A 20,661-nucleotide genomic window follows, 5' to 3' on the forward strand; every position below is an offset into this window, starting at 1 on the left:
GATACATATCCCCTTTCCTGTGGATAGTAGATAAATGTAAGTCATGGGATAGCCCCTTTAAGGGATATCTCTAGTACTACAAGCAGAATATGTAGAGCTGAAACATTCTAGCTTAAAGGGGTTGTCTAGTATATTTTTTGAATACTCTATTTGACAATTCTTATAGTCTGAGTTTGTCTGTTATTGACCTGTCTCTATTGGCCAGAGTAGAGAATGGCTGCAATGAGCATCTCTAACTTTGGAAGAATTGTCTTCCCTTTTCATTACACGGAGAACCCATTGATTTCTATAAGAACAGTGTAATGCTTCATTACCCCTGTGGTGGCGCTGCAGGGAAATTGAACACTTATTGCCCCACAGATTACATGTGATCCTTGAGGGTGCCAGCTGCAGAACGTCCTGGCTTCAGCTTATCTTCTAACTAGAAGGGGAAATCCCTATCATTGGCTCGCAGCGGGGCAGCTGGAGGAGATTTTAAGCGGCCTAAAATTCTGAACGATGAGCGTTTAGTGTAAACAGCAGCCGTTCAGTACTGAACGGCCACTGTGTTAAGTAAATGGAAAGGGGCGGGGGAGAACGAGGATAGAAATCTCCCCCAGCCGTCCCGCTGCGGGCCAACGATACTCGCTCCTCTAGATAACTATGACTTTACTCTGTTGAAGAGTAAAGTCATAGTCATCTAGCTTGTACCATGTGGAATTCTAATCTTAGGTTGATCATCAGTGGTAATCCTACTAACGAGACATCTGCGTTTCTTAAACCCCCACCCCTTAACCAATGAACTCCCTATTGTGTGCTTTGCTTCCTACTTTATCTGATTCTCCAGACTTCATATTGGGATGTATATGGCCAACTGTGCCCTCCGGTTAAGATAATGCTGTTCTCATTAGTCTCTATGACTTTCATGGAACCCACATACATGGTGATAAGTGGGTATCAACATGATAACACATGAATGAAATGCTGCATTCAGATCTGGCTGTGGCTGGAGGCTCTTAGTTTGGGGTTGGATTACCATTCATGCTCAAGGTTTCTTAAAGTTGGAAGACTTACGGGGCTGTTGCACGTCTCGATTATGGGACAAGAACGTTCGCCTAAAGATTTGCTTGCCAGATCATTAGGCATGCAAAAGGACAGATGATTAGCCAATGAATCGTATGTTTTGCTAGTCAGCTGCACATCTACTCTTGGAAAAGGGGAGATGTGCAGCCAACCAATGACAACTCTATGAGGGCATCCCTTAATAGCGTCCATGGCCTTGGTCTGGTGTTGCAGCTCAGCCAAAAACATGTCATTGATCACCATTGACTTACTAGCTGCAATACCAGAAACAGTCTTTGGATAAGAGCGGCACTGTTCGTGGGAGAAAGCAGTCATATTTCTCTAATCTCATAGAAACATTTTACTACAAGATTCCTATAAATCTAGCTTTATTAACAGAGCCCATTGTTTTACCCAGGATCCGCCAACAATGGAAGGTGTTTGGGCCTTGGCAAACTTTGACAACTTTCCATTGGCCGTGTTCTAAGTTTTTTTTTTGGTTCTCTTTTTGTTTCCGCTACGATGACTGATGCTCGAGTCTCTAGTAGTTACTCTAAAGGTGACTACCCACTGCAGTTTTTTTCACTGCGAAATTCACAGCGATTTTTTTTCTGCAGGGGTCTATGGGACTTGTAATGTTAAAATCGCGATCGCGCAAAATCGCAATTTACCGCAAAATCGCGATTTTGCGCGATCGCGATTTTAACATTACAAGTCCCATAGACCCCTGCAGAAAAAAAACGCTGCAAATTTCGCAGTGAAAAAAAAAACTGTAGTGGGTAGTCACCCTAAGGGCGCCTACCCACTTGCGTTGCCGATTTTCGCGCGTGAAAAACGCGGCGTTTTCGCGCATTTTTCGCGGCATTTTTGCGCGTTTTTTGCAGCCCTCCATTGACAATCATGGGTGCATTAAGAGAAAAATAAGGAGACATATGCAACTGACAGTTCCTATGTGAAAAAAAACCCGCGAAACGGAAAAAAAAACCCCAGATGGACAAGAACACATTCTATACTAATTGCTCTTGAGAAAAAACGCAAAACATCACAGGAAAAAAAATCTCAAGTGGGTAGGTACCCTAAGGGTGTATTTACGCGGGTGATTTTTAAGAACGATTTCATTGCGAGATGCACAGAAATCGCACATGAAAAGTATCTATTATTTTAAATGGGTTAACTCACATGAGTGACTCTTTTCTTGGTCTAAGAGTCTGAGATAGAAACATCGAAGCATGTCCTATTTTTCGGCGATTCTGTCCCAGAATCGTCCATGCATTTCCATGGGAGCAGAAAAAAATTGCATTGCGCTTGCCTGAAAATTGCACGTACATGCTATACATTTTTCTGTTTTTACTATTGAAGCAGCCTGCAATTTTCATGGATGTTTTTCACGCGTGTGAAAACCGCGTGTGCAGCGATGTGATGCATTTTTCTTGCAAAACGCAGGTTAGGTTACTTGCAGGTTAATGATCTCTCATTTGCCCCTGTAAATACACCTTTAGTCACATCAGTCAAATGTATGTACAGAAGTTTATCTGAACTTGCTGCGACAATATATCTCATTCTAACACAAGAAAAGCCATTGAAAAAGTCATAAAAAATTCTGTGCTGGAGTTTATTTAGCACATTAAGGCCTCCTGTCCACGGGGAAAATCAGGCCCGCCGCGGATTCTTCATGGAGAATCCGTAGCGGGTCCCTCCTGGCCCGCGGACATGAGGCCTAAAATCAGAATAAACTCACCTGCTCCGGACGATGCAGATCTTCCTTCCTTCGCGGCCGGATCTTCTTTCTTCGGCCCGGCGGATGTGCTCAGCACGCCGGCACCGGGCACATCCGCCGGGCCGAAGAAAGAAGATCCGTCCGCGAAGAAGGGAAGAACCGCATCATCCGGAGCAGGTGAGTTTAATTCTGGTACGGGTCTCTCGCGGAACCGGACGGCTTCCATAGGCTTCAACAGAAGCCTGCGGGAGCCGTCCCCGCGGGAGACCCGCACGAAAATGGAGCATGTCCATTTTTTTTCCCGCCCGCAGATCCGCCCCTTAATGGAAAAAATGACATCCGCAGGTATTTAACTACCTGCGGATGTCCAATGCATCCCTACGGGGCGCGGATCCGCGTGCGGGAGAAACGCTGCAGATTTTAAGCCCGTGGACATGAGGCCTAAGGGCGCATGTCCATGGGCTTTTTTCACTGCGTATTATGCATGCGTTGCACAGCCGCGTGATACTTGGTGAATGGAGTCAATAAAAGTCAATGGACTCTCGTTGCTCTCGTTGATCCATGCACATGTGTGTGTAGACACTGTGTGTAAATACGCATGAGAAATAGATCACAGTATGCTCTACTTCTCGGCGTACCACGCAGCATGAGCTCCATATATTTGTATAGGCAGCGTATGAAACGCTGTCCTTACCAAATGCATTACGTATGGGCGGTGTTTTCACATGCATCGCTACTATGAAACAGAGCTGGGAATTTAGAAAAAATAGAGTGTCACACTGCGAATGTCCGTGTGCAAGTGATATGCGGGCATGCGCAGTGCATTCGCAGCCATGCGAGCGCTACGGCGGTGGATATGAGGACTAGGTGTCAAATTAAATTTTCCTACCTCTGTAGTTGGGGGCATCTTAAAACAATTAACATTTCTTATGCTTTGTACTATTAGGTTTAGTCTTTTTTTATACTAACATATCGCTTTCACTGTTTTTCCCGTATTTAACCGGTTTTCTCTGTTAACATTGCAGAAAGATGTCAGAAGAATATATCCCTACGCACGATGAATTCATCTACTGCCTCGGAGCGGCTACACAAGTCCTTAAATTTGGGCCTTGGAGCGATCTGCAGAAGTCCTCGGATAAAGGCACACCTAAACTACTGTTCCTCATCATCCCAGGTGGGTAGACAATTGTAGACAGATTACCTTGACTTGAGCATACATACGCCTTATGCCTAAATTAAAGTGGAATTGGCAGTATTAAAGGTTTTTTTGGGATAGAAGATTTTATATGCGGTGTGTAATGACTTCTCCAATGTTCAGCTGTACCTCTCCACTACTTTCCCACCAGTCACATGACCACAGACCTCCATTCAGCGCAGTAAGTCCGATGAAAGGGGTACGTCTGACTGCTCACTGTACGTCACAGGGAGCTTTCTTGTTTCTCTTCTAACACTCCTCTCCCCTTAGCTCAACCCCCACCTCCCTCTCCAATATCTTCACAACCCAATTGCAGGGGGGGGGGGGGGCAAAAATACATGTGTACATTATGTTCTTCCATTTTTCGTAGGCTCACTAGGGTGTCTCACCAAGGCTGAAAGGCAGGGGCACTTGTACTTTATATATTTGGACTTTCACGGTGCGTATGCTAGATGGAGGATCATGAATGACAAGGCAGAGGGGTGAGAGTTGCTTTGGTCATATGATGCTATGACGCACCAACCACTGGGGATGTGTCCAGAACCGGAATATGGGACCCTGATTGTTATTGCTAATGAGGACCGATGATCTTCCATTGGTCACGTGGCTGGGAGGGAAGCAACAGATCGGCGCAACTGAATGCCAAAAAAGGTCATCTTTATGTAAGTAGTACCCAAATAATGTTTTTACCCAGAACTCCCCTTTTTTGAGGGCTGTGTTCACCTGCACAACCAGTTTTTGGCTGATGCGTCTATGGCTTTGTTCACATCTGCTATAAAGACTCTGGCAAAGATCTAATTCGAAGACCAAGGCAAAATAGTACAACATGCTGGGCTGCTTTGTTTGGTGAAGTCCCAGACAGCATGATGGAAGCCTGAGAGAGCTAAATCTGGGACCTGTTGAGTGTTGTTCATGTTTGTCATCTGTCGGCGCTTTCAGTATTATCATTTTTCTGCTCCTATGATGGGGTTAAAAAATGGAACTACAAATACAGATGTTAAGTAAGCCTTAAATGAAGCAACTTTGCAAGCAGTTGAAACAAAGTGCAACTGTTAGGTCCTCTAACAAGCGGGAATGGCATTGATTCCACAAGTGGTCATGTCTGAAGGGATGTTGAGCCATATCATCTGGATAGCCACTCAAAGCTCTGTGGTTTGTGTAGGTAAAGGATCTCAGGTGTGAATGGACCTCTCCACTACATCTCAGAAATGCTCGACTGGGCTCATGTTAGGCAAATGTGCAGGCCACACTATCCATAGAAACTTTCCACAATTCTCCACAAACCATTGACTTGGGCCCGATAACACCATTCATTATCTTGGAAAATTTTATCATTATGGCGTGCATGAAGTCCATGAAGGGCTGCAAGTGGTCACCAAGCAGTGGAAAGTAGCGGATACTAGTCAAGGATGTGTTTTGTTGGCCTAGGGGACCCTACTTATGCTATAAGAACACACCCCACACATGTATGGCGCCACTACCAGCTTTCACAGTGCCTTGTTGACAACTAGGGTCCATGGCTACATAGGGTTTGTATGCGGCGCAGACCCTGGCTACATAGGGTCTGCGCCGCATACAAACCCTACCGTCAGTCTGAAATAATTGGTACCGTGACTTATTAGAGATACATATTGCCACTCATCTAGGGTCCAGTTAGCAACCTCAGTGTTAGCAACGCACTGTGTCCATTGTTGTCTCGTTAACATAGGCACTCTGGTGGGTGACCACTGTGCTGTCCACGGCGGGTGGTAATACCTTCAATGATGTATTCCCAGTACACAGGGGACATTGAGCATCGAGGAATGTTAAATTCTCACTCCGTTTCGGAAATGCTCTGTCCCATTCGTTAGGCACCCACTATCATGCTTCGTTCGACCTCCGAATTTACATCACCTTGCCATGAGCATGCTGGCCAGTGTTCAACCTCATGGCTTGTAAAGGTTTGAGCGTTCCTAAGCCATCATCTGCGGTAACCCCACTTTATAATCAATATACATACTGCTACCCCCATGACTTTTGGGACGTCAATCTATATATCCATGGTGACAAACCAGGGACAAACCCTTTATAGGCTAGTACTACAATTATAGTTCCTTCCATCCATCCCATGTTCTTACTAGCCTACATGTTGTAGTTTAGGAAGATGTAGAGAGTTGACTACATAGTCAGACTACACAGAATTTGTTTGTAGTCTGTAACCATGGAGACTCATAGCTCTACATAAAAGTAGACATACAATGATAGGAGAGTTTTTAAAAATAAAACCATTTACAAATTAGCTGCACAATTGGTTATCCAGGTGACAAATAAAGAAAGAGTCTGGTGTATTCGTGTCATGGCAGAGAAGCGAGAATGTGACAAGACAAAGTTGTCAAAAGACGAAAACCCCTTTAAGAAGATTATTTAAGTCTTATTCCATTCAGATGCAGAATTTTTGAGGGTTTCTAAAATCAGCACAACCTCCTTACGCCTTTCACCAATCCCCGCTCTACTCCATGGAGACACCAGGCTTTCAACATCTCTAAGAGGACTTTACTAGAGCCAACATATGACCTGAGCGCGAGGTCAGACTCCTGCCGTATCTCTCCGCTTTGTTGTTCATTAGTCTGATGGAACCGCAAACTGCGCAGCTAATATATTCACCCCCCCCCTTGCCCGTAACCCATGTGACCAGTGATGTGAAGGGGATAAAATCCCTCCGTGTAATTACCACCGTGCTTCTCTCTCATATGGTTTTGTATATATTCTATGTTTGTTGCTACTAATGTCTGGGAAAATGTGGTATAACTTTGTGCTACTACTTTGATATGTAAAGTACCTTTCCCGTGTTTTCCTTCCATCGAAACCTCGGAATGCAGCCCGCTATCTGATCATCTACCGCTTCTCGCTTTCTTCTTATGGTGTAAACAATCTCCATTTTATCTTTTTTTTTTTTATTTTGTGGTTTTCTACCCAGAATGTTTAGTTTACATTTAGTTTCTATTTGATAATGTGTGATGTAAAGCATAACATTTTTTGTGGGTATCGCTCGTATTTGGATATTTTGATTCTAACAATTCTCGACTATAATTTTTTTTTTTCTTGTTTTTTTTTTTTTCCGTTTGCCGAGCCTTTTGGCGTAAGTCCCTGACTCCTCTTCTGTTTCCCTGCCAGAGTTCCTGCTGTATTTGATAGTACTTGGATCGCTTCTGGCTAAATGGAACCCAGTGACACATTTTCGGAGGAAATTGGTAGTATCTTGCATGTTATTGGGAGCTCGTGTTTCATGATCTTCTAAGGAGAGATGTCCTAACCCATTATTTCTGCTTTTTGTTTTTCTTGCCGTGTGTTCGCTCACTGACATGTTGTTCCGCGGGAGAGGCTGCTCGGGTGCTTTTCGTTTTCTTTCTTTTGCAGTATAAACTTTTTCGTTCTAAGCACATCTGGAAATCGCAAAGCAGAAATGATAAGGCTTGGACATTGCAGGTGATGAGTGTATATTTTATAACAGGCGGGGGTTACAGATGGATATTCAAGCTGATGGATGTTGGGTTTAGTTTAGGGGATTTTTACAGATTTACGCCTTTCTATCTATTGTTATATAGTCTAGTAACTGGGCATAGGAGAGGCTTCCTATAGTTATTAGGGTGATTGTACAATGGCCTCTATGTTGAGTCTGGACAGGTGCACCCAATGAGCCCCCCACCGTCCTCTTAATCTGTCACTACTTTGGTAGGTCGGTACTTGTGCCGGGGTGTTCCTATGTGGTAACGTGGTTGCAGTATTAGATTTGAATGGCACTCAGGGTTTCAGATGTAAATACTATGTTGGCTGGTAGGAGATATTATATGAACAATCGTATACACTAATTGTCAAAAACAATCTTTTCCCTAGAAGTTGTCGGAATTGAATTAAACTTTTTGTGTGAGTGTAACGTTGATATAAATAAATGATTACAATATCAGAGAAAAAACATAATTCATTGCGGAGAAATGAACACTTGCATGGAGGCTCTAGTACCCGGTCGTACCACCTCTAGCTTTGGCACAAGATCTGATACGGGCGGCATTGGAGGCTCTAGTACCCTGTTGTACCGCCTCAAGCTTGGATACAAGATGTGATACTGGTGGGCAGGGAGGCTTCAGTACCTTGTTGGGCCACATCTAGCTTGGATACAAGATGTGATACAGGCGAGCATTGGGGGCTGTAGTGCCCTATTGGACCGCTTCTATCTTCTGTACAAGATGTGATGTGGGCGTGCATGGAGGCTCTAGTACCCTGTTGGGCTCTTTCTAGCTTACATACACAATGTGATACAGGCAGGCATGGAGGCTCTAGTATCCTGTTGTACTGCCTCTAGCTTGGATACAAGATGTGATACGGGCAGGCATGTAAGCTCTAGTATTCTGTTGGGCTCTCTCTAGCATGAATACATGTTGTGATCTGGGTGGGCATGGAAGCTCTAGTTCCCTGTTGTACCACCTCTAGCTTGTAAACAAGATGTGATACGGGTGGGCATGGAGGCTGTAGAACCATGTTGAGCTCACTCTAGCTTACATACAAGATGTGATACAAGGGGCATGAAGGCTGTAGTATTCTATTGGGTACCTCTAACGTAGATACAACATGTGATACAGGCAGGTAAGGAGGCTCTAGTACCCTGTTCTACCCCCTCTTGCATTGGATACAAGATGTGATATTTACATGCATGGAGGCTCTAGTGCCCTGTTGGGACACCTCTAGCTTGGATACAAGATTTGTTACAGGCAGGCATGAAGTCTCTAGTACCTTGTTGTACCGCTTCTAGTTTAGATATGAGATGTGATACAGGCAGGTATGGAGGCTCTAGTGCCCTGTTGGGCCGCCTCTAACTTGGATACAAGATGTGATGCGGATGGGCATGAAGGCTCTAAAACCTTGTTGTACCTTCTCTAGCTTGGAAACAAGAAGTGATATGGGCACCCATGGAGGTATACAGGTTCTGTATGGTATCCTGCGACATATCGCTCCACATTTGCTGTAAGAGAGCCTCTAGATCGTGCAAACTCATAGGCTGAAGAAGTTGTTTTCCCAGATGGTCCCATACATGTTCTATTGGTGATAAATCTGGCGACCGGGCGGCCATCGAAGAGTGTGACAATGTTGTGGGGACATTCCTGTAACCCCCTTATGTTTGCAGCCGAGCATTATCCTGCTGGAAGCCGCCATGAGAGGAACACGTGGCTGCAGGATGTCCTGAACAAATCGCTGAGCTGTCATTGTCCCTCATACCACTACTAGGGGTGACCGACTCTTGTATGCGATGACCCCCCAGACCATCACACCAGCAAGGGGCAATGTGCTGCTCCACAGTAAAGGCAGGATTGAGGCGCTCACCCCTAGGTCTACAGACACGAACACGGCCGTCATCAGTGCCCAAACTAAGCCTGGATTTGATACTGAAGACAACCCGGTTCCACTCCGTAGCGGTTTAGTTTCGACATTCGCGACACCACTGCAAATGGAGACAACGGTTTGTGGGTGTCGAAAACTGTTCCAATGGATACCATAAACTGTCCCATAGAAAACAATGGAATCAGTTCTGTCTTCAATTTCCCTCCGACGCTGTAGTAAAAAGTTGGACCTTAGACACATTGTGAGAAATTACACCAGCAGGTGGCGAGTGCCGCAGTGCGACATCTGTTTATACATTTGTGGAGCAGTTGGTGAGTGTTGTAGATCGTTACTTCGCTCATGATTTATTCTACCACATACTTGCTGTATATATAAACATATGAGGCACATCAGACGTTGACGTTAAGCTTTTCCACAAAAGGTACTGCAGAGATTTGGCCCCGTACTGCCGACATAGTTTTCCTGAATTTGAACAATAACTGCATCAAATTAAGTTTCCTTGCTTGTATGGCGCCAACTAATTCCGCAGCGCTGTACGTATATATTTTTCATCACTTACATCAGTCCACGTTCCCAGCGGGGTTTAAATCCTCTTATCTCAAACATATACACTCAGTTCCGTATTGTGCTATCCGTATAACTGAACATTGTGCAGCTTTGGATGCTACACTGTAGGACATAAAACAAGTGACCGGTTTAATAAAGATACCCATTATTACTGGATCCATGTCAGATTTAACCCTTTCCAATCCACTGTCTGACGTCTTAAGACATTATGAGTTAAGGCAGCACAGCTCCGATGTTGGAAGACGTCCGTCGGGGTTCTCTTACTGTATATTGCCAGCCTCTCTGCTGTCGGAGCCTATCCACCGTGTCACCTCATGCAGTACTGGCTTTAGCCAGCATATAGCGCCGTTGTATAACGGCAGAAAAAGAGTAAGCCCCCTAGGAAAACGCTGTGTATTGTATAAGCAATCAATCACAAGTCTAAGTCCCCTAAGTTTAATAAAGTTTTTTTAAATATTAAAAAAAAGTAAAGTTCAAATAATTCAACTTTTAACATTTGCGTAATCACAACATCAAAAGTTCACATATTACACATAATATTTATATAAATATGTTGGTATCATTTCTAAGGTCACAAATTTGTTATCTTGCATGGTGGACAGCGTAATACAAAAAAATATCCACAACCTCTGAATTGCATATTTACCCAAAATGGTACCATGAGCAACTACACGTCATCCAACAAAAAACAAGCCCTCATACAACTACATCTATAGAAAATGTTTAAAAATGAAGGTAGTCAGGAGATGTTTTTTTGAATATATATTTTTTTTCAATAGTACAACAAAAAAACCATAAAAATTAGGTATTGTTGTAATTGTACCGGCCCACAATATAAAGTTAGCATCTTGCCACACCGGGGACGTTGTAAAAACAAATCCTCCCAAAACATGGGGCAATTGTGTTTTTCTTTCCTTCATCTTACTAAGACACTTTTTATAGTTTTTCAGTACATTATATGGTACATTAAATAGTACCATTGAAAAATTCAACTAATTCCGCAAAAAACAAGCCCTCAGACAGCGATGTCAACAGAAACATTTAAAAAAAATTTTTTTTTTTTGAAAAAGGGTAGGAAAAAATAAGAATGAAAAAACTAAAGATGGCCGTATTCTCAAGAGTCGAAACGCAATGGGACACTTAGATGATATGGACTTGCAATGCGTTTGATACAGAATGCACGCGATTGCATGAGGATTCTGCATCAAATCCGTTGCAAAAAGGATTGTTTTTAATACCTGGATGCAGATAATTTTTAGTTAACGACTGAGATCCAGAATGCATGCTAATCGCCAAATACTACGTTTCCTCCCATGATATGCTACACTATTGTATGCTCCATATATAGTGGAAATGAATGGAATCCTTGGCAAACGCACACCGAAGTGGTGTCTGCCATGGACGACGGGGTTTGTGGATCCGTAGTTACCAACCTGTGACGTACGGCACCCAGGGCGGACAGAATGGGTCAACTTATTTCCAGCTCCCCGGATCCTGCACTTGTGTGAAATGGAGCCCAAATCATGCCCTGCACAGCCTAGCACTCCCCAACGCACCTCGCTGCCACCACTGACCGTTTCTGACAGGTAGGTCAGCCACCTTGGTTTCCACAAGCCGACACACATTTAACACACGTTAGGTTTATGGATTGCTTGAAGCGTTCAAGCACGACTAATAAAGTTTAAAGCTGTATTCTAAAAAGGCTTGGCAGTGCTTGGCTAAAAAATGTCCAAAATAGATTAGAGATATTTACAAAAGGGAGCTACAAATACACACAAACAGTAGGAAAATATCAGTCCATGGAATTGTTTCCAATAGTCCCGGGTGAGGAGCACGCAGAACGGAGGACAGGCCGGCATTAGGTGTCACTCCTTGGTCTGACAATCTAGGAATGGAACCCCCTTAGTTTTAACCCCTTGAGTGGCGGGTTTCCTACCACCCTGTCGTGCCCACCAGGGCAGGTTTTTTAAAATGGTCTAATCATTGAATTTCAACTAGTTTTGCAGTTGCGTCTCAAGAGCCATAACTTTTTCATTTTTCCATTGACATGGCCATATGAGGGCTTGTTTTTTGCGGGACAAGTTGTGATTTTTTAAACAGGGGGGAGGAAAAAAAGAAATGGGGAAAAAAGAAAAAAAAGGGCCATGTCATTAAGGGGTTAAATAATGTATTAACTTCCTTCTCTGGGTCATTATGACGCATGGATACCACATGTGTGATTGTATTTTTGATTTTTTTACAAAGTAAAGGGAGACAAGTGTTTTTTGTTTTTTTTTATAATTCTTTAACTTTTTTTTTATTTTAAATTTTTTTTTTGTCCCTTTAGGGGACTTCCACAGGGACCCATCAGGACCCCTGATCACATTCCGGGGGTCCGATGGTGACATCCCTTTACATGCTGCAGTGACAGCCCTTTACATGCTGCAGTCACATAGACTGCAGCATGTAAGGGGTTAACACAGCAGAGACCAGAGGTTTTCTCTGATCTCTGCTGTAAGAGCTAGTACCTAGCTGTCCTCTGACAGCTAACAACCAGCTCTTCCTGCCACAGAGACCATCGGCTTGCTTCTGACAAGCCGATGGTCTCTATGGCAACCTGTAAACAAAGCAGGAGATTGCCGACATATCGGCAATATCTTCTGCTGGTTTTTTAAAGCCCTTGCTTTGTTCTCTGTGGGTCTGTGCAGGCAGAGCACACTGTCACAGCTTGTGGCATTGTGCTCTGCAGCTCCCATAGTGATACATAGCCCGGAAATCTTCCGGGCTATGTTGCTATGAGCAGTGGAGCTCGTCCCGGAAATTTTCCGGGGGCGTGCCACTCAAGGGGTTAAAGCTCTTTGAGTCACACCTCTGCAGTTCTCCCTGTTTACATCATCGATAGGCTGGCTAAGTATATGCCCAGTAGGGTGGTCCCTATTCCCCCCCCCCCCTCCACCAATCTTGTTACAATCAACAAAAAAATGATCTGTGCAAAATTTTAGCTCAATCGAACCATTGTGAGGCGACCCTCATCGACCATGAATTTTTGAAATTTTCACCCGGAAATTCCTTTTTCAGATAAAATATTAGTTTTTTTAGTTATAATCACTTGTAAGCTCTAGTAATGGAAATTTAATGCGAGTTTTCATTAATTAGCATTGCTATTGCTAAGTTAAGCAAGCGCTACAATTGATTTACCATACAATTATGTGATCTGCACAATAAGGTTGCATGCAGTGCTTTTCCGGCGTTACTTTTAGCATGGTCTCCTATGTGTAACGCTGTGCGCCATTGGTCTGCCTTATACATAGGGAATGTTATCACTGCACTTCATAAGGTAAAGCTTTCTTCACAGGATTTTCTATAAGCACCGATTTCCTTGGCAAAGACCCTTCAACATGGAAGGAGGATCCTGGTTACAAAAGTGGAATGAAAAACCTGAGGAGACAGTTGTTGTGAATGACGTTGCAGAAAGAGGCATCACTCATTCAGGATTACAAGAACATTCCCACAAAAGATGAGCGAGAAACAGTTTAAAAAAGACCGTAAAAAATACCCAACCGCTGCTAAATCCTCTTTTAAGAAAAAATAATGATGACTGTTCGTTCACATCATGCATTGATTCTACATAAATTACTGTTGTAAATAGAGATGAGCGAGCGTACTCGCTAAGGCAAACTACTCAAGCGAGTAGTGCCTTATTCGAGTACCTGTAAAGATTCAGGTGCCGGCAGGGGGCAGGGAGTGGCGGTAAAAGAGCGGGGAGGAACGAAGGGGAGATCTCTTTCTCCCTCTCTCCTCTCCGCTCCCCCTGCCCATCGCCGCAACTGACCTGTCACCCGCGCCGGCAGCCGAATCTTTAGAGACGAGCGGACAGGTACTCGAAGAAGGCACTACTCGCTTGAGTAGTTTGCCTTATCAAGTACGCTCGCTCATCTCTAGTTGTAAATAAAAATGTGTTTGTTTTATAGAAGTCGTGTGCGTTATTAAAAAAACGAATATTTTTTAAATTTTTCATGGTATTTCAGGAACTTTTTGGAATCCCCTCTGGGGAAATTTTATTCAATATGTCTTTAGACAATTGCTGGGGTTGCCTGGATGCGTCCACATAAATTTGTCCCAGAAGAAAGAAGAAAATGGTCGAGATTAATCATTGCGTAATGCGTATACTCTGTTCCAACTTCAAGGCTTTGAAGCTGAAGTTTTGCACAGCCCCTTTGTTTGTTGATTGGAACAGGATTAGGGGTGGGAGCCGCAAAAGTTTAACCTTCAGAAAATTACCTACAGGTAAGGGCCACCCTATTGTGCAGATCTTCCCAATTTGACATTTAGGCCATATTTCCCTGGGAGTCTCTGCAATAGGGAAGCTATGGCCGCCATGTTTCACATCATGAATTTTAGAGTTGAGCGAACATACTCTGCTGAGCTTGATGCTCGTTCGAGTATTAGCGTACTCGATGGTGCTCGTTACTCGAACGAGCATCAAGCCATGTTCGACCCCGCCCCAGTTTTTGGCTCCTCTCCGCTGTGATGGGCGAAGCAGCGCGCGTCATTGGCAAATTTATCGGCAGGCAGGGAGAGAGAGAGAGACGAACCTAGGGGGGAAAAAAAAAGCTCGGGACCCGGCATCCCATGTACAAAAATGCTCGAGTTCTCCCATTGTAGTCAAGTGGGTTTCGAATTTTACGAAAAGCTCGACTCGAATAACACGGACCCGAGCATTTGGGTGCTTGCTCATCTCTAATTAATTTACCTACTCATGGATACCAAACATGATATCCCACAGAACATTAGCTTAGCAGGTGTGCGATTCTGTGAGTTCCAGGGCCACACGGCAATGAGGGTGAATGCACTGCGTCTGTGGTACACTCGCAGTTTCGAATATATAATCGTTGTTTAGCTGGGACCTTCGGGTGACCCATAATGTCCGTTATTAATTCCTCCTGTGATTAATAACAGTATTAGATCTCCATGCCGCACGGTCTGGGTTTGTGTATTGGACACCAGATGGGAGACAATATTGGAGGGATATAAACAATTGACATTCCAGTGTAACTTGGTAACTTCGTTTTCACCACAACAAAGGGCTTAAGTTGCGTTTAGACAGAACGGTTATTATTCCAAAATTTGTTCAAGCGAACTAAAGTGGAGGATAATCTTTCAGTTTAAGCATGAGCCAACGACTGAATGGCGAACTGGAATCATGCTCTTCTCGTTTGTCATTCTGTTTCAGAAGAAATGATCGTCGGCTCATTGGCTTCTCGTTGCGTTTATGAGTGAATGATAAGCGAATGAGACTTCCACGATTCCCAACGATGATTTGCCTGTCTGAACAGGCTGCCCCCATGCGGATGAGCTAGTGATGACGTCACCCGCTCAGTCGCTCGGGAAAACACGATTCATGACCTTCTCTTTAGGTGGAAAAGGAGGATTACTTACTGGTCCCAAAAGGAGCAAAGGACATCAAAGGCCCCTCTGGTAGAGGTGTGGAAGGCAGAGGAATGATGATAGATTAGCTCTGCTTGGCAGGCAATTACACCCAACCATCTGCCTAGATCCACTCAGACCAGAAAGATGGGTGACGATCGTTACATCAGTGTCCCTTTCACTTATGATAGCGAACTGTTCCATTTGGTTGCATTTGGGGCTTCCGTCAGTGGTTTGGGCAGCTCTGATGGAACCCCCAGATGTAATCCTACAACATCTACAAAAACACTATGGGAACGAAGCAGAGTATCACTACTTACCCACAGCTTAACCCCTTAAGGACCAGGCTGTTTTGTACCTTAAGGACCAGACACTTTTTAGGGATTTTACCCATGTGGTGGTCTTACTGCCCTATTTTTTTTCCTTTAGCTACCAAAATTATTTCCGCTGCGTTTTTTCCCCCCGTGACATATAGGTTTATTTATATATATATATATCTTTTTCACTAACTTTTTTTCCTGTTTTATTAGCGGTAAAAAAGCTAAAAAATTAAAATTTTGAACATTTATAGTAATTTTTAAAAAAATTTGTATATTTACGCTAAAATAAAGTATGGGAACAGGTTCTTCATTTTATTTCGGACATCTTGATATATAGTATGTATGGTTTTGGATTATAGGGCACATACGGTGACGGTTTTTGTTGGCTTCGGCTTTGTGTTATTTTCCTGCTTATGTATACATTGTTGTTGTATTCTGTAATTATGTTGTTTACTATCTATGTCCCCCATGGCGTCATATAAGACCTCTGGGGGACATTCACATGTTATTGTTTTTTCTTTATTTGACATTTTTCCACTGTAGCTGTGGTATCCATAGGAGCCCCAGTTACAGGGAGAAACATCCCCTGTAGTCACATATAGAGCTGATCAGGGTCTGCTGGGACCTGTAGCTCTGCTGTGCCAGAGGTCACCCGGCGGTCACTGACTGCTGTCTCACCTAGTAGAAGATAGATTTCCACTTTCACTTGTTAGTACACAGTGCTCATTGAGCGATGTGTACTAAATAAAGGAGGAGGCAGAAAGGGTTAAAACCCACTTCTCTCTCCTCCTCCGGGTTATTAGCTGACAACCCATCCTGCTTCTGATTGGTTGCAGAGCATCAGGCTTTAATCCCGTAATTTTATATACGGCTGGGCTTTAAGCCTGGGACCAAGTTCAGTAAATTTACAGTGCCTGGTCCTTAATGGGTTAAAGGGACCCTGAAAAGAGGGAGGTGCAGACACACGAGACTTATTTGCTCCAGAGCTGGACTGGGTGACTATTCAATAAGTGACCGTCAATCCAGAGTAAGGGCTCCTTCCCACGGACGGATTTCCGCCGAGTTGCCCGCAGCTATTAGGTCCTATCGAACCTAATAGCTCAATGCTCACGGTGCGGAATTTCGCACCATGAAATCACCCGTCCTTACCCGTCCCCCTATCTTCCGCTGTAGCACAGCGGAAAATAGCATGAAACCGCTTCCCCGCCAGCCGCGTCATGTGACGCTGTGGGCGTGTCATATGACGCGGACGGCGCGTCACACGCTCTATTGCGCATGTGCGCCGAAGCGTCATGTGGGACGGAGGACGCCTGATCTGGAGGTAAGTATTGGGGTCTCTGGGGGGCGCCGTGACGGGCTCCGCCGCGGAATTCCGCGGCGGAGCCCGTCACGGCCGTGGGAAGCCGGCCTAAGAGTTGTTGTTTTCTGTGGCCCTTCTTTCTGGCTAGTAAAGGGGCCCCGATGCCGAATCCCACTTTGTGACACATGCATGAAAAAGAGAAAGTGGTGCTATTTGGTGAAGAGTGGCGAGAAACCAATATGAGCAGCAACAGCACGCGAGCGTGTTTGTATAAGTATTACAAACGGTCGCTGACAGTGCAAAAAGTACAGTAAATCGCGCAGATACAGGCGCGCTGTTCACGACACAAAAACATGTGGCACATGTGAATGGTACACTGAAGAGCCCGTCAGTTATAGCCGCAGCTTCCCCGAGCGGAAGAGCTAACATGCTAGACAGGAACCATCGGAGCTTCAGCTAGAGCGCAGCTTTCACTTATTATACTGCTGAGGTAACATGAAAGCTGCGCTGTGATTGGTCGCTATTTCTGATATTGCTGAGGTAAAATGAAAGCTGCGCTGTAATTGGTCACTATTTCTGATACTGCTGAGGTAAAATGAAAGCTGCGCTCTGATTGGTTGCTATCTCTTATACTGCTGAGGTAAAATGAAAGCTGCACTGTGATTGGTCGCTATTTCTGATACTGCTGAGGTAAAATGAAAGCTGTGCTGTGATTGGTCACTATTTCTGATACTGCTGTGGTAAAAAGAAAGCTGTGCTGTGATTGGTCGCTATTTCTGATACTGCTGAGGTAAAATGAAAGCTGCGCTGTGATTGGTCGCTATTTCTAATACTGCTGAGGTAAAATGAAAGCTGCGCTGTGATTGGTTGCTATCTCTTATACTACTTAGGTAAAATGAAAGCTGCGCTGTGATTGGTGGCTATTTCTAATACTGCTGAGGTAAAAAAGCTGCACTGTGATTGGTTGCTATGGGCAACACATTTTTGTTGCCCACTTTGTATATTCCAGGACTGCTATTCAAAAAATCACCATGAAACTCACGGGTATATTAACATATATACATACATACGTACCCAACACACGGGTGTATCACCTAATATATATATATATATATATATATACACACACAACACACAGATATATCACCTAGTAACCACATATAGATAGTTTATGGGACATTTATGGCCATTTTATAGACTGGAGCATTTGATAATAGAGGACCTAACGTCGGATTAAAGGACTTTTTCCTCCATCAGCCCCATACGGGACATGTGAGCAGAACTAGAATGCAGACTGCCCTGAGAACAATAGGTTATTGTGTATCGCATGTCATGGCCGCAGCGCTCCCCTCACACATGCATGTATTTAAGGCGAGGATGGTAATGTTTAACACATTCCAGGCACCTGATCCTCAGACTATCACTTCTTTATAATCCTCGCACAATGGAAGTGCAGGGCTTCCCGAGCATAATAAAACACATTACCACATTGTGCTGGCGTCCCCAACGTCTACTCACCGGACAATCTGCGGGGTTTGCATCAGATCAGGGCGTCTTAATTAAAACCCTAGCGGTGGAGCGGGTCGTGTCCTTTGATAATGTCGTAGCTGTACAATATCTCTTACAGATGTCACAGCTGCTACATGAAATCCATAGGTGCAAGGACCCCCGTCCTTCTGACTATCTGCCAGGTTACCTATTGTTTATTACAACAACAAGGGCAGGTGTTACTCTGTATATAAGGTGTGAATAGGTATCAGAGGAATACACCAGGATCGGGTTCATGACGGCGTTGAGTTCACTTCTATACCTGATGATGTTCTAACATTTCAGAATATCGGAGGTAAACTCTAGTCGGAGTGAGAAACCGGTAGTCATGTAGTATCCTTACATGTTGTCTGGTGTGATGTGTTGTAAAAGCTTTGTGTTTCGTGTATATACTAGCGAGATGATTCTTCTCCTTGTGGAGACTGCCAAGGACTGGCAATGCTCCATGGGAGAACGGTTATGCAAATTAGGGCTCATACAGGAAGAATGAAAGTTGGCTCTCTAGTGCCACCAATGGGCAAATTGCAATTCAATAGGTGGCACTAAAGAGGCAGCTTTCACTATTCCTGGATGGTAGCAGTATAGTTAATACATTGTAGTAGAGTGTAGCTTTCTAAGGGTGTGTTCACATGGGGGAATCCGACGTGCATTTTTCTGTACTGATTCCATTTCTAAGGGCTCCTTCACACTGGCGATCGCGATATCGTCATGAAAAAAACGCGGCAAAATGACAACTTTTTTTTCCCCACGATTTTTGCGCATTAGCACTGTTTTTTATTTTTCTTTTTTTTTCTGTAAATTTTAATTTGAAATTTACAAAGTTTACAATAATGCAGTAAACATTAACTAGAATGTATCACAGTCTCATCAATACACAACAAAGGCTGCTCGCAATTATACAGATTGGGGGAGAGAGAGAAAGAGAAAAAGAAAAACATGGCTAAAAAGCAAGTTATAATAGAATCTTTTTTTTTTTTTGAGTCCTGGACCAATCTTGAAGTTGGAATATGGTAGAAAACGACAAGAATACGAACCGCCTGGCCAGGGCCTAACTTGAATTAAACGGAAATAAGGAAGGTATGGGTAAGGGTAGGGACTGTGAAAAAGGGGGGTCCTGAGACAGGGGGAGTTTTTCCCATGGGGTGTGTAGTGGCCCAAAACACCTATTTCTGGCCCCTCCATAATTGTCATACATGTCATGTTTTTTATGTGGATGCACTGTGCAAAGTGTCTTGTCTGCTGTTATGTGTATTGCACAGCTGCAGCATGCCAGAGGTTAATGTCTGAAAGTGGCTGGGATAGTATCAAAATCTGTCTCATCACGTGATGTCTTCATTCTATATGTATGAGTGATTGTGAGCAAGGTAGGGTCTTTCATCATCTTCTACGGTTTTGTGTGGAGTAGGAGTGCTGACCATATGGGGGTACCTTCAGCCACCATGTGGTGAAGTGATGGAAGAGGAGGAAAGGTACTTGGAGTCCTTCCATGCCAGGAACCACCTCTGAGGAGAGAAAGGAGTTAGGAGTCCGCCATGCAGAGTTGTCTTCAAGAGTTCTAAGTGAGTGTCAGTGGAGAGTCATCTTTCTTCTCCGGAGTAATTCAGAATCCTGGAGAGTGTTTGCGTCCAGGAGCAGAGCACTGCAGATAACTGGGACTGTAGGCCCAATTTCATCCTGAGTTCTCCTCCCTGACCAATCACTAATAAGCTGTCTTTCTTGCACGTGCGAGTAAGCTGTATTGTATTCCAATTATACAGTAAAGTTCAACGGTCATTGCCCGTTCCCAGTTCCAATTGTGTGTGTGTGTGAACTATCTTTATTCAACTGCTGGATACTTAACGGTGTGAAGGAACGGTGATGTCACGCATGACAACTTCAAGTTCACTACGCTTATTCAGGTAACCGCCACCCGGCGTTGCCTGGAAGAGGCCTAGCAGTGCCTTGGCCGAGGTTCCGTGCGTGGAGGAGTCTGGTAGAGCCACCCTGACAAGTGCTACCTCTACACCCGCCAGCTCCTCAGTGTGGGCTTCGTGCCTTGGTCGCCGTGGGGCAGCACCACAGTTGGACGCTACAGAGGGCAACCTCGGGCTGTAGGGTGGAAATTTATTAGGCGTTATTTGTTACTGCCGTTGTCATAGGGAAGCTAGGGATCTATTACTTTGCGGAGGGAGAGTGTATTCTAGCCATGGGGTCC

General features: G+C 44.2%; 1 protein-coding gene across 3 annotated transcripts in view; it reads left to right on the forward strand.

The window, feature by feature from the left end:
* The window catches only part of LDAH (lipid droplet associated hydrolase), a 199,598-nt gene that overhangs the window by 29,208 nt on the left and 149,729 nt on the right, over nt 1-20,661 (forward strand). For all 3 annotated transcript variants that reach the window (XM_066596791.1, XM_066596800.1, XM_066596783.1), the window contains one exon: nt 3,784-3,932. In XM_066596791.1, coding sequence (XP_066452888.1) covers nt 3,784-3,932 — 149 coding nt within the window. The remainder of the gene's footprint in view (nt 1-3,783; nt 3,933-20,661) is intronic.

The sequence above is a fragment of the Eleutherodactylus coqui genome, chromosome 1 (assembly GCF_035609145.1).
Source record: "Eleutherodactylus coqui strain aEleCoq1 chromosome 1, aEleCoq1.hap1, whole genome shotgun sequence".
NCBI lineage: Eukaryota > Metazoa > Chordata > Amphibia > Anura > Eleutherodactylidae > Eleutherodactylus > Eleutherodactylus coqui.